The 19,313-nt window shown below is 36.6% G+C and overlaps 2 protein-coding genes across 2 annotated transcripts; one reads left to right on the top strand and one right to left on the bottom strand.

The window, feature by feature from the left end:
* Positions 1 to 47: 47 nt before the first annotated feature.
* On the bottom strand, positions 48 to 3,732 carry LOC117626109 (U3 small nucleolar RNA-associated protein 6 homolog). The gene is made up of 7 exons (XM_034357763.1): positions 3,527 to 3,732; positions 2,957 to 3,431; positions 2,052 to 2,708; positions 1,437 to 1,886; positions 1,146 to 1,318; positions 792 to 975; positions 48 to 364 (listed from the first exon to the last, which is right to left on the bottom strand). Exons 2-7 carry the CDS (start codon positions 3,368 to 3,370, stop codon positions 275 to 277), a joined length of 1,968 nt encoding a protein of 655 aa, XP_034213654.1. The 5' UTR covers positions 3,371 to 3,431; positions 3,527 to 3,732; the 3' UTR covers positions 48 to 274.
* An 11,249-nt stretch (positions 3,733 to 14,981) lies between these two features.
* On the top strand, positions 14,982 to 19,009 carry LOC117624329 (putative BPI/LBP family protein At1g04970). The gene is made up of 7 exons (XM_034355499.1): positions 14,982 to 15,787; positions 16,328 to 16,467; positions 16,681 to 17,032; positions 17,313 to 17,561; positions 17,660 to 17,785; positions 18,371 to 18,550; positions 18,834 to 19,009. Exons 1-7 carry the CDS (start codon positions 15,377 to 15,379, stop codon positions 18,900 to 18,902), a joined length of 1,527 nt encoding a protein of 508 aa, XP_034211390.1. The 5' UTR covers positions 14,982 to 15,376; the 3' UTR covers positions 18,903 to 19,009.
* Positions 19,010 to 19,313: the final 304 nt, after the last annotated feature.

Genomic DNA, 19,313 nt, shown 5'->3' with positions numbered 1-19,313 from the left:
ATAAATTAGTCAGTTCTACATGAAACGCAGGATTTTGAGACGAGAGATTCTAGTGCGCCCCTGCAGCAAATGGAGGGGCAAGCCAAAATATTTTAAGCAATTGTCCAGATTACTCTTGAGCACCAAAGTTTAAAAACAAAACCTGTAATCATTACCCAACTCCTTTGGCATCACATGCAACGGAGTTATGGCTTACTATCCACTTTCTATTCAAACTACATTCAAAGAAGTGAAGCTACACGAGATCAAAACTGAATAGCATTTTACACAACTTTCACAAATCTTGAGTAACAAGTGCGGAACTGTCTTTCAGAATCTTCCGTGCACGCCAATAGACAGCAGAAGCTGTTTCAGATGTTCCCATCTGTAAAATTAGTGGAATATGCTAAACTTATCAGTAGGTTCTTTAGATTACATGATAAAAATGTGATTAAATAATGAACATCAAGTATTATTAAAAATCAATTCTGAGAACAAAGCCGTGCAAAAACGATAGTGGCATGGCAGTGTTCACAATTCCTGTCTCGGGTCAGGACACTAACAGAAACAGAACTGTTTTTTAAAATGGAAACTGTAGTTTTCTAGATAGTAGATGCCTATATATAAAGCCAGTTAAACTAAAATAATAATAAATAAAAAAGAGCCAGTCTGCTCCGCTGATAGGCACAGACCGCAAAATGGTTGGTCTGCTTCCAAATTTAGTCAAACAGTAAAACCCCAACCTTATGCATGCACTGAATGGACTTTATGAATGCATTGTTAAATAGATGTAAAACCATAGGAAAGCTCACCTTGGTCTCCATACAATAGTAATCTCGCCATAAGCTCAGATTTTGGTCGTAATTTTTAAGTGCAGATTCATATAACTTTCGGGCATTAACAAGACTATCTTTATCGCCATTGGATGCAAGGTTTGATTCCAATTCAATGCAGGTCCTATATATAGCAAGCCCAGGGTGCGGTAAAGCAAGAAAGCTGCAATTCAAACAGGACAAGCTTAAAAACTTCTTGGAGAGAACACTGCAGAAGCTATGATCATCAAATTTTATGTACCAAATTATTTTCGTTAAAGTCAAAATGTATAGTTAATATGGTTGTCAAAATCTCCTTGGGGGAAAAATCAAGCTCATGATAAAATGACATACCGCTTATACACATCTCTAGCATGTCGAACTCCATCCTTTTGAAGAACAAAATTCACAATGGCGGAAGAAAGAGAGAATCCATTTTCAGTGCCACCATCTTTAGCTAATGATTTAACAGAAATCTCAACTAATTTTTCAAAATAATGCTTTTGATTTGCAAAGATTTTGAGGGCCTGCAATATGAGATAATGTTAACTTTCCTCACAAAGATGCTGCATCAGCTAATGACTCACAGTCAAACATGGAGTTCAACAGAAGAGAGGGAAAAATTCAAATGTGCAGAGAACATACCATTAGCCACAGGCTCTCAGCTTCTGAAGTCGACACTCTTGTCAAAGCATCTTTTAGAAGTTCAAAGATGGATAGCAGCTCGGCTTTACTTGGAGAAGTGGAATCCCTTGTCAAATGCCTAACTTCTATTGAGACCCTTAATAGACATAACTGTGCTGAACTCGAAAATTTTTCACGACAAAGCTTTTCTGCCAGTTTCCGGGCTTCATCCAGTCTTCCTAGTTGCAAATGAAATGAGATATGCTGACAGGCAAGATCCTCGTCAATGCATCCCATTGTTTCAGCCTTTTCATAGACTCTTAAAAGATGTGAAATATAACTAGCAGACTGACTGGCTAACCCGGAAGGTTTGTTTTCTCCTTTTAGAAGAGCAGTAACACCCATTAAAAATTTTGCATACTGGTTGAACATTATGGCGGAAGGCAGATGTTCTACAGCCTCCTCATAAACCTACTCATAGCATGGCAGTTAACAGGAACATAAGACAAACACAATTAGAAAATGCATGTGTCTTATTCAGATTCATCTACCATATTTATTGAATAATTAGCCAATAGAAGACTACAAAAATAATTTTACTACTATAGGATTTAAGCAGTCCACATGGATTTATACCTGAACTGCTTTTTCCACTTGAGAATGCGTATTTTCTTCACTGATCTCCTGTGTGGTTGCAGGATTGTATTCAAGTCTTGCTAGCCAGTCCCAATACTCTGGCTGTGTTGAGAAGTCCCTCTTGATGTCACTTAGTATTTCCTTATGCATTTCTTCTGAATTAACCAAGTCAGTTGCATCCAAAATCTCCAAAAACTGCTTTCTCATACTAAAACTAGAGGGAAGCGCTTCAACTGCTCCGCTATATATGGTTCTTAGAATGCTAAAACCTTGCTCCTGAAACTTGTCGATTTTCTTCCTTGACTTCTCACTTTCGATGTCTGATCCTTCCTTATGTTCTCCTTTTTCATTAAAGGGCATGTATAAATCTTTATTTTCATCTCTCCACTGTTTCTCATCGGCACTTATCTGATCACGAGCCAGAATGCCCACATCCTCACCAAGAGCAACCTTTCGGGCCTTCAGCTTATTAAGGAATGTGAGTTCCATCCGAAGATACTCTATCCAAAGATCTTCTGAAGTTGGGCAGACTCTCAACCCACTTTGCATGATAGCACGGGCAGCTTCAACATTTAAGTTATGGTCAAATTCCCAAGCTGCAGCATATATCCAAACTCCTGGGACCTTTGGGTGAAACCTGATTACTTGTGCCAGGACCTGCAAAAAGGCACTCCTCCTTCAACAATTGAAAATTTGATAAAAGTAAATAAAATGACAGGTCAAACATTCTACTTATATGCAAATTTTCATAGATCGTTGTAATAGGAGAGAGAGTACAATTGACTAACAACCATTTTCTATATAGCAAATGTAGAAATGCAGTAATCAACTATGTAATAAATTCAACCCACAGATACAAAACAACTCCCAGAAAGTTGGAGCCATTTTAGGGGACTGAGTATTACCTTCTTCATCCTACCATGCCGTCGCTCTCTACAAAACTCAAGGTACCGAAACCAGAGCTCAATGTCACCCTTAAACCTCATGACCGCAAGCCTATATATATCAACGATCCTCCTTACTCCAGCGAAGTCAGAAACTGACTTCTTCATCTTCTTATTGGTCTTCAGCCCCTGTTTTTGCAGCTCACGCATCACCGACTTTTTCCGGAGGCGACGGAGTGAGTCAAGCTGAGTCTCATACTCAATGTAGGCAAGGTAGTCTTCCTTGAGTGGGCTCGGCCGCTTGAGACGGTATTCGAACTTCCGACGCTGCTTGACGATCTCAGCAATCTCACGGCGCGTGAAGATCATCCGTTGCTCGAGGTCATCGAGCTCGTTGATCATCCGCTCCAACCGGTACTGGACCACGTCAGCCATTCTTTGTTAAGGTGTTGTAAGTCAAGGGGATCAATCTGAGAACAAGGCAAATAAATCCAAACTAGACAAGAACAAACAAAATTAGCACTCCAAAAGTAACTACTAAATCAAACATATGAATAAAACCAGGAAAACTATTACAGAACAGGTGCGTACCCAATCGCGGTACGGTATCGATCTGGAACGAAAGATTTAACGACTCAGTTCCAGAGACGAGAACAGTGCCTGATAGACGACGTCGCTGCTACCGAACAGTACCTCACCGCCGACAGCAGACGAGCAATCTAGGGCACACGAGGGAGAGTGCTATAGCTGATGAGCCCACGTTTGAATCTCGGTCTCTTGGCGTAAGGCGTACGAAGATATTGGGTTCGGAGAGGATTTTTTTGGAGGACGAATGGATTCAATGAGTACAGCCCAGCCCAGGAAAAAGTCCCCCTGTCTCCGAAAATCAGCTCCAGCGGTGACATCCAGCCCGGGCAAGAGCTGTGGTCCATCAAGTCCAGGCAAGGCCCAAGGCAACATAACCCAAACTGCAGTTTGAGGGCTGACGTTAGTGAAGAAATTTTAAAAAAAAAATAAAAAAAATGTAATGATTTCCTCACTCTAATTTTATCCACTTATACTCCTTTTTTAGTTATAAAATGCAGTGTAAGTGGATAAAATTGGAGTGGAGAAATTAGCACTCTAAAAAATATATTTTTCATTTATTTATTAATTTTATGCATATAAATAAAATTAATCTCATATGAATAGTAATTACTTTTGGATTGCCATGACAATGGGTGAAAAAGCACAAAACAAATTGCTATGGCATATACTATTTATGTGAACAGTAACCGCCCTTACTTGTCCTAAACCTTTATCATGGCAAATATGTAGAAGTGCTCTAAGGGGTAAAATACTAGAAGGGTGGATTGGTGTGTCAATATAATAAAAGTATTGCTCGTTACGACCTCTCTGCATGGCGGGTTGCGTGTTTGCTTGGCGTGGCATGTAAACCATAACGTGCGTAAGCACATATGACAAATTCTTGCATACCCAAGTCAAGCTTCTTTCCCGATTAAGTGTTGTATTAGGTCAAAATTATATTTAGGCCCAACCTTGAATTTTTGGGCCTCAACAATAATTTTCACCAACCTTCAACTTGTCAACCTTGTATATATTATCTGCAAGGAGTCCACATGTCTTCAACTCATGCTTCTCTCTAGATTTTATAATCGCTCAATTCCTTGGACCCAACTAGGGCTGATATATTAAAGCCTTTATTTGATCTACTTTATCCACATCGTCCAGAATGATAAGTACCTTCTTATTCCTTAGTCTATCATGTAATAATTGATCCCCAAATATTTATTACAAATATCTTCATCGCAATACATCAAGGTTGCAAAGAGAGATTTTTGCATGCAAACTTTACCATTTACTTTTGTGGATTCCCTTCTAATAGAGAAAACAAAGCAAATAAAAGCAAACTGGTTCTTGATTAAAACTTCTGCTACTTGATCTACAGTTTGACGGTATCATATGGATGGTTTGGCCCAGTCTCAGTCTCGGGCCTGAGCGTGGCATGAGCACGACCTATTTCATTGCAGACTTTCTAATATCATTTTTACATAAACTTAATCCTCTCTATTGAGCAAGCATGCAGTGTCTAGAAAAACTTTCTTCATTGTTCCTTTTAAGGTGTTAGAACTTATTTAAAGCACATTCCTAAAGTCTTTTTTCAGGATCTTCATCAAGTCTTTCAAATGCTTATGATCATTATGTTATTTTTTTTTTCCCCGTATGAATCCAAAATTACAAGAGCTAAATGAATACCACCATCATATTTTACAAATTTTTTGGACAACTCTTTATAATCATGTGGAGCATCGTTTTCCTTCAAGGCATTTTAACATAAAAGTTGAGAATCTTCACCAACCTTCAACTTGTCAACCCCGTAAATATTATCTGCAAGTAGTCCACTCGTCTCTAACTCATGCTTATCTCTAATTGCTATAATCACTCGACTCTGTGGACCTAACTAGGACTCATCTGCTGAAGTCACTACAAAAAAAGAAAGCATTAGTCACATTTTTATAGCAACAAAATATTTTGGTGACATTTGAATGGGTGGTCAATGACTTTGGTTACTAATCACCATTATTTGTGACTAATTATCTCACACTTTAAAGAATTGGTGAGTATTGATTTAAATATAATAAATGTAAACCAGCTGACATATGAACAATAATTTGTTGAATATAATATTTGAGGATAATCTTCCTTGAGAGTAGTAATCCAATTAAATATGTATAGAACACAGCAAAAAGAAAATACGTATACAAAACCAATTAAATATTACAATGGTTAACCAATAAAGTATTGCAAATTTATCCAGATTCAAAGAAAGAAATTTATTACAATTTAAATTAACTTTCCAATACTTCCAGATAAACAGAAAAACACTTCAATAAAATTACAATTCACAATTGCTTTTAATTGGTAATAAAGAATACAACTTCTTGTCGCATCCATCATTCCCTGTTAATAATTTTGATCGCATCCATTCCCAGCGGCGGCTCCATTCCCAGTGCTCTTGAAGAACATAGTTTGTTCTTGCCCAAGTGGTTTCTTCAAAGACTATCTTCTTACTCCTACTCCACAGCGTGGGTTGAATTTCTAAAGGCTCCTCCATTCCCGATCCGAGACTCTACCTCCTTATTTTTGTATGTTGTTTTATCAATCATAAAATCTTAATCCTTACTTGTTAGGGCTTGTAGATTCTTTTTTGAAATGGGGCTTGTAGATTCTTAATTTGATTTTCATGTATTATTTGGATCTTAAATGGTTAATATTTACATCATCAAATTTGAGTCCTCCCTGCCTTCTTGACAAATTTGATACTATATGTTTAATATTGGTATAACCATGTGGGGTTGCCTTGATTAAATTTGCATTTATGAACTTTTTGCCTGATGGGGTTGCCTTGATGAAATTTTTTATCTTGTGATTGTTTCCAGTTGTTATGGATAAATCTTGGGTTAAATTAGATAGGGCAGGTGAAGAATATAAGACGTGTCTGCAATAATTTATTGATGATTCATTGCTTGTGCATCTCACAATGGGATGCTCAAATGTCTTTGCAAGAAGTGTTATAATCGGTTTTGGCGTGAACCAAATCTTGTTTGGACACCCTTATTATATGAAGGGATGGATCCACGTTATGAAGATCAAGTCTGGGTTTTTCATGGTGAACATTTACCTGACCCTGACTACATGGAGGATGTAGAAGAACAACAATTGTGTGAACCCACAGTTAATGAAATCCACAATGTCTTGTATGATGTTTTTGAGAGCGATAGCCCTGCGAATGATCGCCATGTTGATACAAAGGGTCAAACTACTAATGTGCGAGCCGAGTATGCAGAAAAGTTTTATGACATACTCAATGATGCAAACACACACTTATACCCTGGTTCAACAACGATGAAGAAGTTAGAGTTTCTTGTTAAACTGTACCAAGCCAAATGCTTGTCAAGTTCGATTGATAAGGGAATGGATATCATGTTAAAGTTGGTGAAAAGTATTCTTCTAGATGGGGAGACATTAACATACCAAAAAATTGATGCGTGTCCGAATGATTGTATGCTATACTTGAAAGAATCTATACTTGATGATTCTTGTAAGCATTGTGGGCAAAGTAGGTACCGAAAACAAGATGTGAAGGAGACTGGTGATACCAGAAAAGTCCCGGCTAAAGTGCTTAGATACTTACCACTAGCACCTAGATTGCAGCGCTTATATTTGTCAAGGTATACAGTCGATCACATGTCGTGGCATGCAAAGGAAATGACCGATGATGGGATACTTCGACACCCAGCAGATTCTCCTACATGTAAACATTTGGATAAAAAATAACCCTTTTTTTTTTTTTTGCAGATGAGCAGCGTAATGTTCGTTTGGGGTTAGCCAGCAACGATTTTAACCCTTTTGGCCACATGAGCTCATCTCATAGCACTTGGCCTGTTGTGATCATAGTGTACAATCTCCCTCCTTGGATGTGCATGAAACAACCATACATGATATTATCACTCCTAATTCCGGGACCTACGGCTCCTGGAAATGATATAGATGTTTATATGGCTCATTTGATTGATGAGTTGAAGTCTTTGTAGAAGGTTGGAATACCTACTTATGATGCTGCTAATAAAGAAACTTTTATTATGAGAGTAGCGCTATTGTGAAATATCAGTGATTTCCCTGCATACGCAAACTTATCTGGATAGAGCACCAAAGGAAAAATGGCGTGTCCTAATTGTAATGACTCAACACATTCGTTTTGATTAAGTCATGGGAGGAAATTCAGTTATATGGGTCATCGTCTTTTTCTCCCACTAAACCATTGATTTCGCAGACAATTTAGACCTTTTAATGGAAAACAAGAACAGCGACCAGCTCTAGTTCCACTTTCAGGTATTGATTGTCTCTTACAATTATCAAGTTTACAATTCAAGTTTGGCAAGGGGGCAAAGATAAATACTGTTCCTATTGTACCATGTGTCAGGGAGTATAAATGACCGTGGAAAAAACAGAGGATTTTCTTCATTCCGACTTATTGGAAAGATTTGTTGATTCGCCACAATTTAGACGTCATGCATATTAAAAAACATTTGTGACAATGTTGTTGGGACTCTTTTAGGTATTGATGGAAAAAGTAAAGACACTATAAAGGCACGGGCAGATTTAAAACTATTGAATATAAAACCAAAGCTTCACCCAGTCAGAAAAGGTTCAAAAACATATCTGCCCCCAGCAGCTTTCAACCTTTCGAATGCAGAAAAGACCACTATTTGTGAAGTATTAGCTTCGATTAAAGTGCCAGATGGTTTCTCGTCTAATATTACCCGATGTGTTCGTGTCAAAGAGAGAAACGTAATTGGGCTAAAGAGCCATGATTGTCATGTAATGCTGCATGAATTTTTGCCAAAGCCATTCGTTGTGTGCTTAACAATCATGGTTATGATAGAGAGGCATCAAAAGAATTTATCAGTGCTGCATTTTCACAACTCATAGCCCTAACTCTTTGTCACCTTGGATCTTTCCACCTGTTCTTCACCATTCGCTGAAGAAGCCTAAATAGGTGCAACCACTATCGGTAAACAAATCCATTATTTCCCTTATGTTTATTGAACAATAATGCTTTATATACGTGCATATTTGTGTTATCATAATTTTATTTTTTTTGCTACAATAACATAGGTTTTTGAGAACTTTGAAAAAATACGTGCGTAATAAAAATCATCCAGAAGGATCAATTACATTAGTATATATTGCAAAAGACACTATATCATTTTGCTCCATGTACCTAGAAGGTGTCGAATCAAGACGCAATCGACCGAACCGAAATGCTGATCACGGAGCTCGAAATGTCCCTGATGGATTTTCAGTCTTTCTAAATTCTGGTCATCACATTGGTCGTAAGGGTTTGTTAGTGCATATGGATGAGGCCAGTGGGAGTGTATCTCAAGATATGTCTTATCCAATTGTCCTGAAGTGCAACCATTTGAAAGGTTTGCATTACTTCAACTAAGTATATTAATAAGATTAATTTATAATAGTCTAGTTATTATGCTTATAACCTACATTTTTCTTCAGAAGGCATAAGCTTGTTAGGAGGGCAAATAGAGGAAGAAGGACATTGTGGGAGGCTGATCGAGAATCAGCGAAAAATTTCCCAAGTTGGTTTAAGAAACATGTAACAAAACAATGATTTTAGCAGTATTTGAAACGCCTGCCTTTATTGAGTTTTGAATTAAAACAATTACTGTTCTTTTTTTTGGATATGTTGGTAGGTGAAGAACATGCAAGTACATGAAGCTGGTTCTGTCCGTGAAGACTTGTGTGCATTGGCTTCATGTCCTAGTCATTGGTGTAAGAAGTATAAGAAATATGTTATCAACGGTTATTGGTTTCGGGTGAAGAAATTTGATAAAAAGAATAAGACTCAAAATAGCGGGGTATTTGTTACATCCGAGGTTACAAGTTATGCAAGTACCCATGATACTAATCCAAATGATGGTAGAGTTGACTACTATGGGGTTCTTACTGACATTATTGAGCTTGACTATCATAATGATTTGAAGATAGTATTGTTTGATTACGATTGGCCAAACACCAATGGTCGTAATAATGGGGTCAAAGCAGATATATATGGCTTTCAATTGGTTAATTTCAATAATCTTCAAGGCCCCTGGAGATACACTCATACTAGCATCCTAAGCACAACAAGTTTATTATGTGCAAGATCCTAAGGAAAAGATTGGCATATTGCAAGAAAAACCAAGCCCCGAGATTTGTTTGACATGAGTAATACTGGCCACATTGATCATTGTGAACCCCAAAATCTGGACGATGCATTGATTGAAAATGAAGAAATAGAAGTAAGAACCGATGTTCTTGGAATTACTGTAAACAAATTGTTGCCATTACAAGTCCCTGCTTATAGTGAAGGAGGAACTGATGAGGAATCAAATTCAGATGACTAATCAGGTTGACATATGAGTCTATGAATTCATATGTATAGGGCAGGTGTCCTTGTTTTGTTCTCTTTTGGCCTCCTTTGGATGAATGCTGCCTTTATCTATTGGATTTTTATCTTGTGTGTAGTAGCCTTTGGCATTTATGGTAATGAATTTCAGATGAAAGAAAACGAAAACTTCTTATTCCTGAAATTGTTTATGTATTGAAAGTTTGAAAGCAACCATGTATACTTAAACTTTGCATTTATATTAATGACATAAGAATACAGTACACATACAACTAAACATTAATAACGTGTATATAGAAGAGAAAATTATACAGTTCATACATAATTTTAAGGGAATACTACTCCCCATCATCAGATAATTCTTCCATTGATTCATACTCACTCGTAGAACCATATTCAAGAGTCTTCATACACCCGTGTTGAATTGTAAGTAGTTTTACCCTCAAAACATCACCTTTTTTTTCGGGGGAAAAATTCAATTCTACCAGTTTGATTGCAAGATGTGCCAAAACATTCAGAATCAGTATCAAAGACAACATTTAAAATTTCAGACTCACCATTTTTCACAGGTGTTGATTGATTAATTAGTGCACTTGCTGAATATTGCATAGTAATTGGATGAGTTGGAGTTTTCATCAAGGTGGTTGATGACTTATTGCAACCATGATCCATGAATCGTCCTCTTTAAACAACATTGGCAACAAAATCTTTAGCATTTATTCGCGAACATCTGCTACGGAATTCCTGGATGATGACCTTGACAAGGATTCAGTTGAAACCTTTTCTTTCAACCTATCACGCGGTACTTTTCCTTTATTAGAATGGGCCAAACCTTGGTCCAGACATATCCCTCAGGCCTAGCTTCCATTAGTAGGTCACTATGATTTTTTATGCTATAAAACAAGCCGGTGTCGTCTGCATATTCAAACAGATCCACACATAGCAAGTTGGAGTAGGGTGTGGAGATCCTCTCCGGATTTTATGAAAAATTTGTGATGTGAAACAGCAGTATTCATTACTTCATTCAAAGTTTCCTCAACAACCAACAAATCGTTAGTTGCCTTTCTGAAATTTGAGAGAGCAACTTGTAAGGCAATTGGCATTTTCGGTAACTAGAACTTGGCTTGGGCAAAAAGTTTTGCGTGTGTATGATTGTAATATAGTTTTCAAATGTAGAAAGCCTTTCCACTAAGAGAGAGAAAGAGAAAGATATGTACATATATATATATATATATTGAAAGCCTCACATCCAGGAGGCCAGGGTCTCGTCAAATCCTCCATGTTCTGCGACGTTTGGTGGACCTATGTCGATCTATTTTTCCTTTGGTAGATCTATTGTCTCATACTTGGCTGGCTTTGTTATGCCTCATTTTGTTGATGATGGTAGATCTACTGTTTATTGGTGCGTTGGAGCCTTGGAGTAACTAGGTGGAATTCTCTATGTCATGTCCTAGAGGAAGATTAGCGACAATTGTCTTTTTTGTTGGCGTTATTTTAGTTTTTGAGTTTTGGTCTAGTTTATTCAATTTTGTTGTTCTTATAAACTGTTAAGGATATATATCGAAGAACACTGACTAGGATGATTTCGATAGCTTATAATACAAAGTTCTTCTCCTCAATGCCAATCCTAGTGTTGTGCTAATAGGCCAAATAAGAGATCACTACATGTCCAAACCATGTACCAATATTGTCCCTACTTTAACCACCTAGGTCCAATCATTAGGTCGGGTGAAGCCTAATAAACCTCTAGGTTTGGGGTTTTAACTTAAAAGGTGTGGTTCAATTAGGAGTGGTCCACTTATATTTGAACCGTAGGCTATTATTGTATTCTCTGATGTGGGACTTACACATCATGGCTTGTATCGAGCCACCTACACTAACAATTGTGTCGAAGGACAAGGTCCACAAGGGTGAAGTCAAGATAAGGGATAATGGGGAGAATGTTGTTGAGTCGATGGCAACCGAAAAAGTATTTCTTATCAATGTGGTCATGGCAGAAACTCCAAGACGAATGATGACACAAGGGTTGAAGAAGATGGACATCAACAACAAACTCATCAAGAGGTTCTACTTGAGATGAAACCGTCATCGCTAGCACAATCTAGGCCTAAAGAATCTATCAAACCTTCCCCAAGTTTTGGATTGATGGACAAAGAAGATTCAACTACGTTATAGAGTATTTTGGCGAGCATGAAGCGGGAAAGTTGGATGGTGCTTTGATGAAAATAGAGGATTACGATGAGAAATTAGTTCATAAATCCAAGAGTCAAGAACGTGACAGTGTGAAGATTTATAGAACAAGGGTTAATATGCAGTTTGTGTATCAATGCATGTCAAGAATTAATAGTTCTAAGAAGGGAAAGAACAAGGAATTCGGAATGAGGGATCTCTCTTTTGTACAACAAGTTCTAGTTGCCCAAGTTTAATATGGGTGAAACACAACCTCACCTGAGGTGTATTGAGGTAAAAGGTTTCGTGTCATGGTGGAGTTCTTGGAAATTGCTAGAATGGCTTCCAAGAGATTGAAGAAGTTACATGGGTCAACAATTTTTCATAGGTGATTTATTATTCACCAATGTGGAGATTGTTGAAGTTGGTTCACCTTTTATGATGCAAAGTAAAGAATCAGTCTCAACAAGAAAACGATTGTTGTTTTGTACAGAGAGGTCTAGTTCGCGAGGAATGAATAAGCGATTCATTATTTTGGTCAACCGATAGATCGTCGTTGGTGTAAGAAGTATAAGAAATATGTTATCAACGGTTATTGATTTCGGGTGAAGAAATTTGATAAAAAGAATAAGACTCAAAACAATGGGGTATTTGTTACATCTGAGGCTACAAGTTATGCAAGTACCCGTGATACTAATCCAATTAATGGGTAGAGTTGACTACTATGAGGTTCTTACTGACATTATTGAGCTTGACTATCATAATGATTTGAAGATAGTATTTTTCGATTACGATTGGCCAAACACCAATGGTCGTAATAATGGGGTCAAAGCCGATATATATGGCTTTCAATTGGTTAATTTCAATTATTTTCAAGCCCCTGGAGATACACTCATACTAGCATCCTAAGCACAACAAGTTTATTATGTGCAAGATCCTAAGGAACAAGATTGGCATGTTGCAAGAAAAACCAAGCCCCGGGATTTGTTTGACATGAATAATACTGGCCACATTGATCCTTGTGAACCCCAAAATCTAGACGATGCATTTATTGAAGATGAAGAAATAGAAGTAAGAACCGATGTTCTTGGAATCACTATAAACAGATTGTTGCCATTACAAGTCCCTGCATATAGTGAAGGAGGAATTGATGAGGAATCAAATTCAGATGATGAATCAGGTTGACATATGAGTCTATGAATTCATACGTATAGGGCAGGTGTCCTTGTTTTGTTCTCTTTTGGCCTCATTTGGATAAGTGCTGCCTTTGTCTATTGGATATTTGTCTTGTATGTAGTAGCCTTTGGCATTTATAGTAATGAATTTCATATGAAAGAAAACTATCGCATAAGAGCAATTGTGAATGCCACTACAACAGTTTACATGCGATGAAAGAAACAAACTGTTGAGATGCACATCTAGAAATTATTTTATTATTAAATTTGGCTTCTTATATAGAAACGAAAGGATTTTTCTTGTCTCTTGACTTTTGAAAATGACATTATTTTTTGTATAGTTTTCTTATGATAATTAGAGTAGGCGTGTAGCAAAATATAAACTATCAAAATTGAAGGTGAGTATACGTGTTCCTAAATTATGCTAAAATTTGTCAATTACAAATTTAAAAGTATATGTTTAAACATGGTCTCATCTCATGTTATTTATGTATAAATTGACAATGAAAAAGTGAAAGATCAATTAGAGAGGAACGGGTGGCACAAGTGGTCTTGATCATTGCATGTCTTCGTCCTATGTGCATATTATGTAAATATTTATGTCAAGAATCTAAAACTACAATGTTGTGTAGAATGAAAATATTATGTTACTTATGATTTTCCTATTAATGTTCAATTTGCTTTGGGTAATATTAACGTGTGAGTAATTAATTGAATAAGAATCCCCTTAGCTCCTAAAGTTCATTAGACTAGCCTCCTTGCACGCGCTTTCGCACGTGCAAGATGCTTTTTTTTAATCATGCGCGCTACGCGTGACTTATATAGTTTCACAAATATTTTTTCACAATTGTATTTATATAGATGTCTGTTTCAACAGTTTCATATTTTAATCGCGCTCGTCTGATAAATCATCTTCTTAAGAGTTTTCCTTTATCGCTCGTATTTTTTGGACCTCCATTTTAGCAGTTTACATGCTATAAAAGAACAAAAAGAAACTGTTGAGATGGACGTCTAGAAAGATACGAGCGATAAAGTTTAAACTCTTAAAACGAAGATTTATCAGATGCGCGCGATTAAAATATGAAAATATTGAAACAGACATCTACATAAATACAATTGTGAAACTATATAAGTCGAGCGTGATTGAAAAAAGCCCTCTCGCATGCGCGGAAGCGCGTGCAGAGAGGCTAGTATGTAATGAAGCCCAAAATTGTAACTGCATTGTGACTATTGCTTTTACTCACCAAAAATGGTGACTAATGATGCCAACAGTCACCAATAAAAATGTAACAATTGTTGACTCTTTTTTGTAGGCAGTCTTTATTTGATATACTTTATCCATATTGTCTAGAAGGATGAGCGCATTTTTATTTCTTTGTCTATCACATAATAATTGGATCCTCAAATGTTTATTTGGATACTTTTATAAGAAGGCTGAAAGAGATATTACCGTTCAATTTTTTTTGACAGAGTAAGCACGTGTTCTTGATATAATGGACAAAATTGAAAGAAATTTGTTGGAACTTGTAATTTGTCCTTGAAAAATCACAGAAACCAAAACTCACTTTTTACCCTTGGAATACATTTGATTGAAGTGAAAAATTGACAAACTACATAAACCAAAACTCACCTTACCCTGGAAAAATCACGATCATGTTTTTCAACTAGGGGTGGAGCATATTCTTGCGTTTGCTACTCTGGTTCCCACAGTATGTTAAACTTCGTAAGCCCGGCCAAGTGTGTTAAACTTTGTAAGCCCGGCCAAGTGTCAACTACCTCTCAAATAATGAAGAAAACTCCAAAACCTCAAGTAACTAACTTTTCCACACAAACTCTTACAATTCCCACCTGTTGCTCTCACAGTCTCAGTGGTTCATCCCGACACCAAATACCGAAGATGGATTTTCTCAAAAACCCAAGATAAGGATTTCTCTCATATCCACTTCTCTTGTTTTTTGAGTTTCCCATGGTCCGTGTTGAAATTTGACTTGTTTTTTCATTTGGGTTATCGATTTTTTTGTGAAAAATTCTTGTTTTTCACTCCAAGTTTCGGAAGGACCATGCTCTTTGCAATTCTCTAGTTCCGTGGTGCATGCTGTATGTAGTAGCTTAATCTAACTGTTTTCTGAGATGGGTTCCTTCACAAAGTTCATGGCATCTGCTATTTTCTTCATAGTTTTATCATTTTTTCTTGTTCCTACAAGAACCCAAGAAGAAGGATTCATATCTTTTGTCATATCCAGCAAGGGTCTTGAGTTTTCCAAGGACTTGCTAATAGAGCAGGCTGTTTCCTCTATAATCCCCCTTCAACTGCCTCAGATTGAAAAGTCTGTGAAAATCCCACTTGTTGGCCAAGTTCATGTTGTTCTGTCCAATATCACAATCTATAATGTTGATATTGCTTCTTCATATGTGGAGACTGGTGACTCAGGTATTGCTTTAATTGCTTCAGGAGCCACGGCAAATTTGAGTATGGATTGGTGCTATTCTTATAGCACTTGGTTATTTGATATTTCAGATCATGGGGACGCCTCCATTCAGGTAGAAAAGCTATTCTTTGTTCTTTATAAACTTTTTTGTTCCCTTTTATTTTGCTTTGATCTTGCTTTAATGGCATTTGAATTATGAATTAGGTGAAGCTGTTTTTTTGTTTTTTTTTGTTTTTTTGTTTTGTTTTTTTTTTTTTTTCTGGGTTGTCATTGTTTGTCATAAAATGGTATAGGAGGTCTCTTGTTGGTTTCTTTTGATGAATTCTAATCGATACGTCCCATAATTTCATATCATAAGTCAAATTAACAGATTTGTTAAGTAGAATAGAAAATGAAATTATGATGCAGTTAAACAAAAGTGCAATTATAGTGAACTTTCTGTGGTCAAATGCTGTAATGAGCTGCAATATGTTATGTGCGTTCCAAAATCATTGAGTCATGAGAAATTTCATTGAGCTTGAATTGTTGAAAGGAAAGAGGTAGAGGATTGGAATCAATTAAACTAAGATACAATGTTCTTAGCAAACTTAATCTTCTTTCCCCCCAATTTGTTTGATTTACCTTGTTAAAAAGTGGTGTTGCTTTTGAAAAGGTTGAAGGTATGGAAGTGGGTGTTACCTTAGCTTTGAATGGCCAAGAAGGAACTCTTAAGCTGTCTGTTTTGGAATGCGGATGCTATGTGAAAGATATCTCCATTAAGTTAGATGGTGGAGCATCTTGGCTTTACCAAGGGTATGCAATCCTCTTAATCAACTTTGCTATGAGAAAGACTTATGTGCCTCTTTGTTTCTGTCAAAGGTCGTTCCATACACCTTCCCCTGTTCCCAATTTTTGTAGTTGGATCTGCATCTATATCAACCAAGGCCACTTAAGGTCCATTCATATGTTTAAAATCTTTTTTCTGACCCCAAATATTGCAGTTGATCCTCTAACATTCTCTTTCAGGTTAGTGGATGCTTTTGAAGGTCAAATAGTTTCTGCAGTTGAAGACAATATTTCCAAGAAAATCAGAGAAGGAATAATGAAGCTTGACTTCTTACTACAATCACTTCCAAAACAAATCGCACTGGATGACATTGCTGCTTTGAATGTTACATTTGTGGGCAATCCTGTATTCAGTAATTCTTCCATTGAATTTCAGATCAATGGTCTATTCATGGCTCCCAATGATGATTTTGCTTCCAGCCTATACAATAAGGGTTCACTAGATCCTGTTCCCTTCAATGCTCCAGCTAAGATGGTTGAGATATCATTACATGAAAATGTCTTTAGCTCAGTGTCCTTAGTTTTCTTCAATGTAAGTTTATTCTTTTCACCTCTGTTTTTTTTTTGTTTTTTTTATATAAAAGATAATACTAAACAATAATCATTCATTTATTCCTTTTTTGAAATTTGCTTCATTCTTCTTCCAAAATGTTATCTATAGTTATCAAACTTCTGTGTACCAAAATCTTACTTCACCATTTCACAACGAACTGACCTGTGCCTGGCCGGATTTGTACCCTTGTAGTCCTATATTTTAGAGTTCAAGTACATAGTTAAACTAAGATATTATTTTTCCCCTTGTATTCGTTTAGGCAAATTATATGCAATGGGTGATCAACAAAACAGCAGATCAGTCCCTTTTGAACACTGCTGGATGGAAATACATTGTTCCTCAACTGTACAAGCAATATCCCAATGAAGATATGGAGCTTAATATATCTGTCTCTTCTCCACCAATAATGACAGTTGTTAACAATGGCATTAATATCACTGTTTACTCTGATGTGACAATTGGTGTCATGGATGCTGATGAAGTAATACCAGTTGCGTGCATATCATTGGTATGCTTCCTTGGAGTGTTTGTATCCTCCCATTAGTTTCATGCACAAATACGTCGCCTTGTTCATTATGATTTTCCATATGTTTTTTGTTGGTGCAGGAGATTCATGCTTCATGTTCTCCAGATATCTTAATAAATAAACTAGCTGGTACTGTTAAATTGAATCATGTTACTGCATATTTGAAGTGGAGCAAAATTGGTAACCTTCACATGCATCTTGTTCAGGTACATTCCTTTGTTTCATGAAATTATTGAAATTATTGTTTTAAGCTTCGAATGCACTTTACAGAGCGTTTTTCTTCTTCTTCTTCTTTTTTCTTTCCTTTTTTTCTTTTTCTGTGTGACTTCGCATAGCATTGTTAATACAGTTTTGTTAATAGAGCCAGCCTGTCAATCACAGTTGAATATAAGCATTTCCTATTATATCAAGTAGTGTAGAGACATAGTACAAGCTGCAGGTGAATTTTTGGGCCTCTTGGTCTTAATTACTTGTTAATGAGCCCCAACTGTGAGTGCTCATGAACCCGTATCAACTTGTGGGGCAAAAGAGATTTGATATGTTATGCAGAACGTTTATAATTTTTTTTTCCGTGAGAAATTTTTAAGTTGAATTCTAGTAGATAGTCTACAGACTAGAGCCTAGACAACAGTTACTTTAAAATGCATTTTTTATGTCAAATTTGTTCCGTGTATTTTTTATGACAATGTATCTTATGGAAAATTTAATTTATCCTCTCCTGTACATTCTCCTCTTATTATAGAGCCATTGCTCCATTTGAAGTCAGTACCTGAAAGATTTTTAAACTGCAGGCCGTATTGTCAACAATTCTCAAAACTGTTGTGGTGCCATATGTGAATTTACACCTCTGGAAGGGACTACCTTTACCACTCCCTCATGGGTTTACACTACATAATTCTGAAATCGTCTCCATCAATTCAAGGCTTACGATATTCAGCGATGTTGCGATTGCAGAACGATCACCGACATCAGTAAGCAAACCTTTAATTTCAATCAGATAGTATGTAAACTTTGTATACTAGTAGGTGTTTGTTTTGCTTTGTACATCATTTTAGAATAGTGAACCCAATGCAAAGTCAAAAGATTAGTTTAAAACGTTTGTTGTAATGAAGTTTTGTTATGATTCTGTTGTAAAACTATGCTGCATAAGTTGTTCGGTACAAATGTTTTTGACTCTTGACGAGCTAAAGGCTCAAAGCTTAGGCCGATTTCTCCTACCGGTTTTAACTTATCAACTACTGGTTTACATGACAGAGCCTTCTCATACCCCATCCTTCCCAACTTCTGTCTCTCCTTCCCTCGGTATTTTCTGCATTTGGATGAACTGGGTATTTTGGTGTCTGGTGCATGCACGTCCTCAGTCTTTGACAAAAGTACAAGATATTGAAGAGACAATTTGTTCTTTGGGAATCTGATGTTTTTATTCGAAACCATAAAGTGGGTCAAGTGTGATTACAAATTTCCTTACAGTTTCTTATGTACTTAGTAAGTTTGAAATAGTTATGTTTGTCCACTTTGTTTAGCAGTTGGCATGATTTTAAGTATCCTACGTACCGATTGCCTAACACAAATCATTTTTATGTCGTGTTCGAGTCAAACTTTATCAGGTCGGGTTGGTAACAAGGTGACATGATATTAACACATTTAACGATTATGACCAGTGTTCATTCTTGAAACATGATAACGACACGTTACCTTTGTGAAATATGTTTTTATCTTTTTTGAAAAAACTTT

The sequence above is a fragment of the Prunus dulcis genome, chromosome 4 (assembly GCF_902201215.1).
Source record: "Prunus dulcis chromosome 4, ALMONDv2, whole genome shotgun sequence".
Lineage (NCBI taxonomy): Eukaryota > Viridiplantae > Streptophyta > Magnoliopsida > Rosales > Rosaceae > Prunus > Prunus dulcis.
Note: the sequence above shows the minus strand (reverse complement) of the source record. Positions and strands in the feature narration are given on the sequence as shown.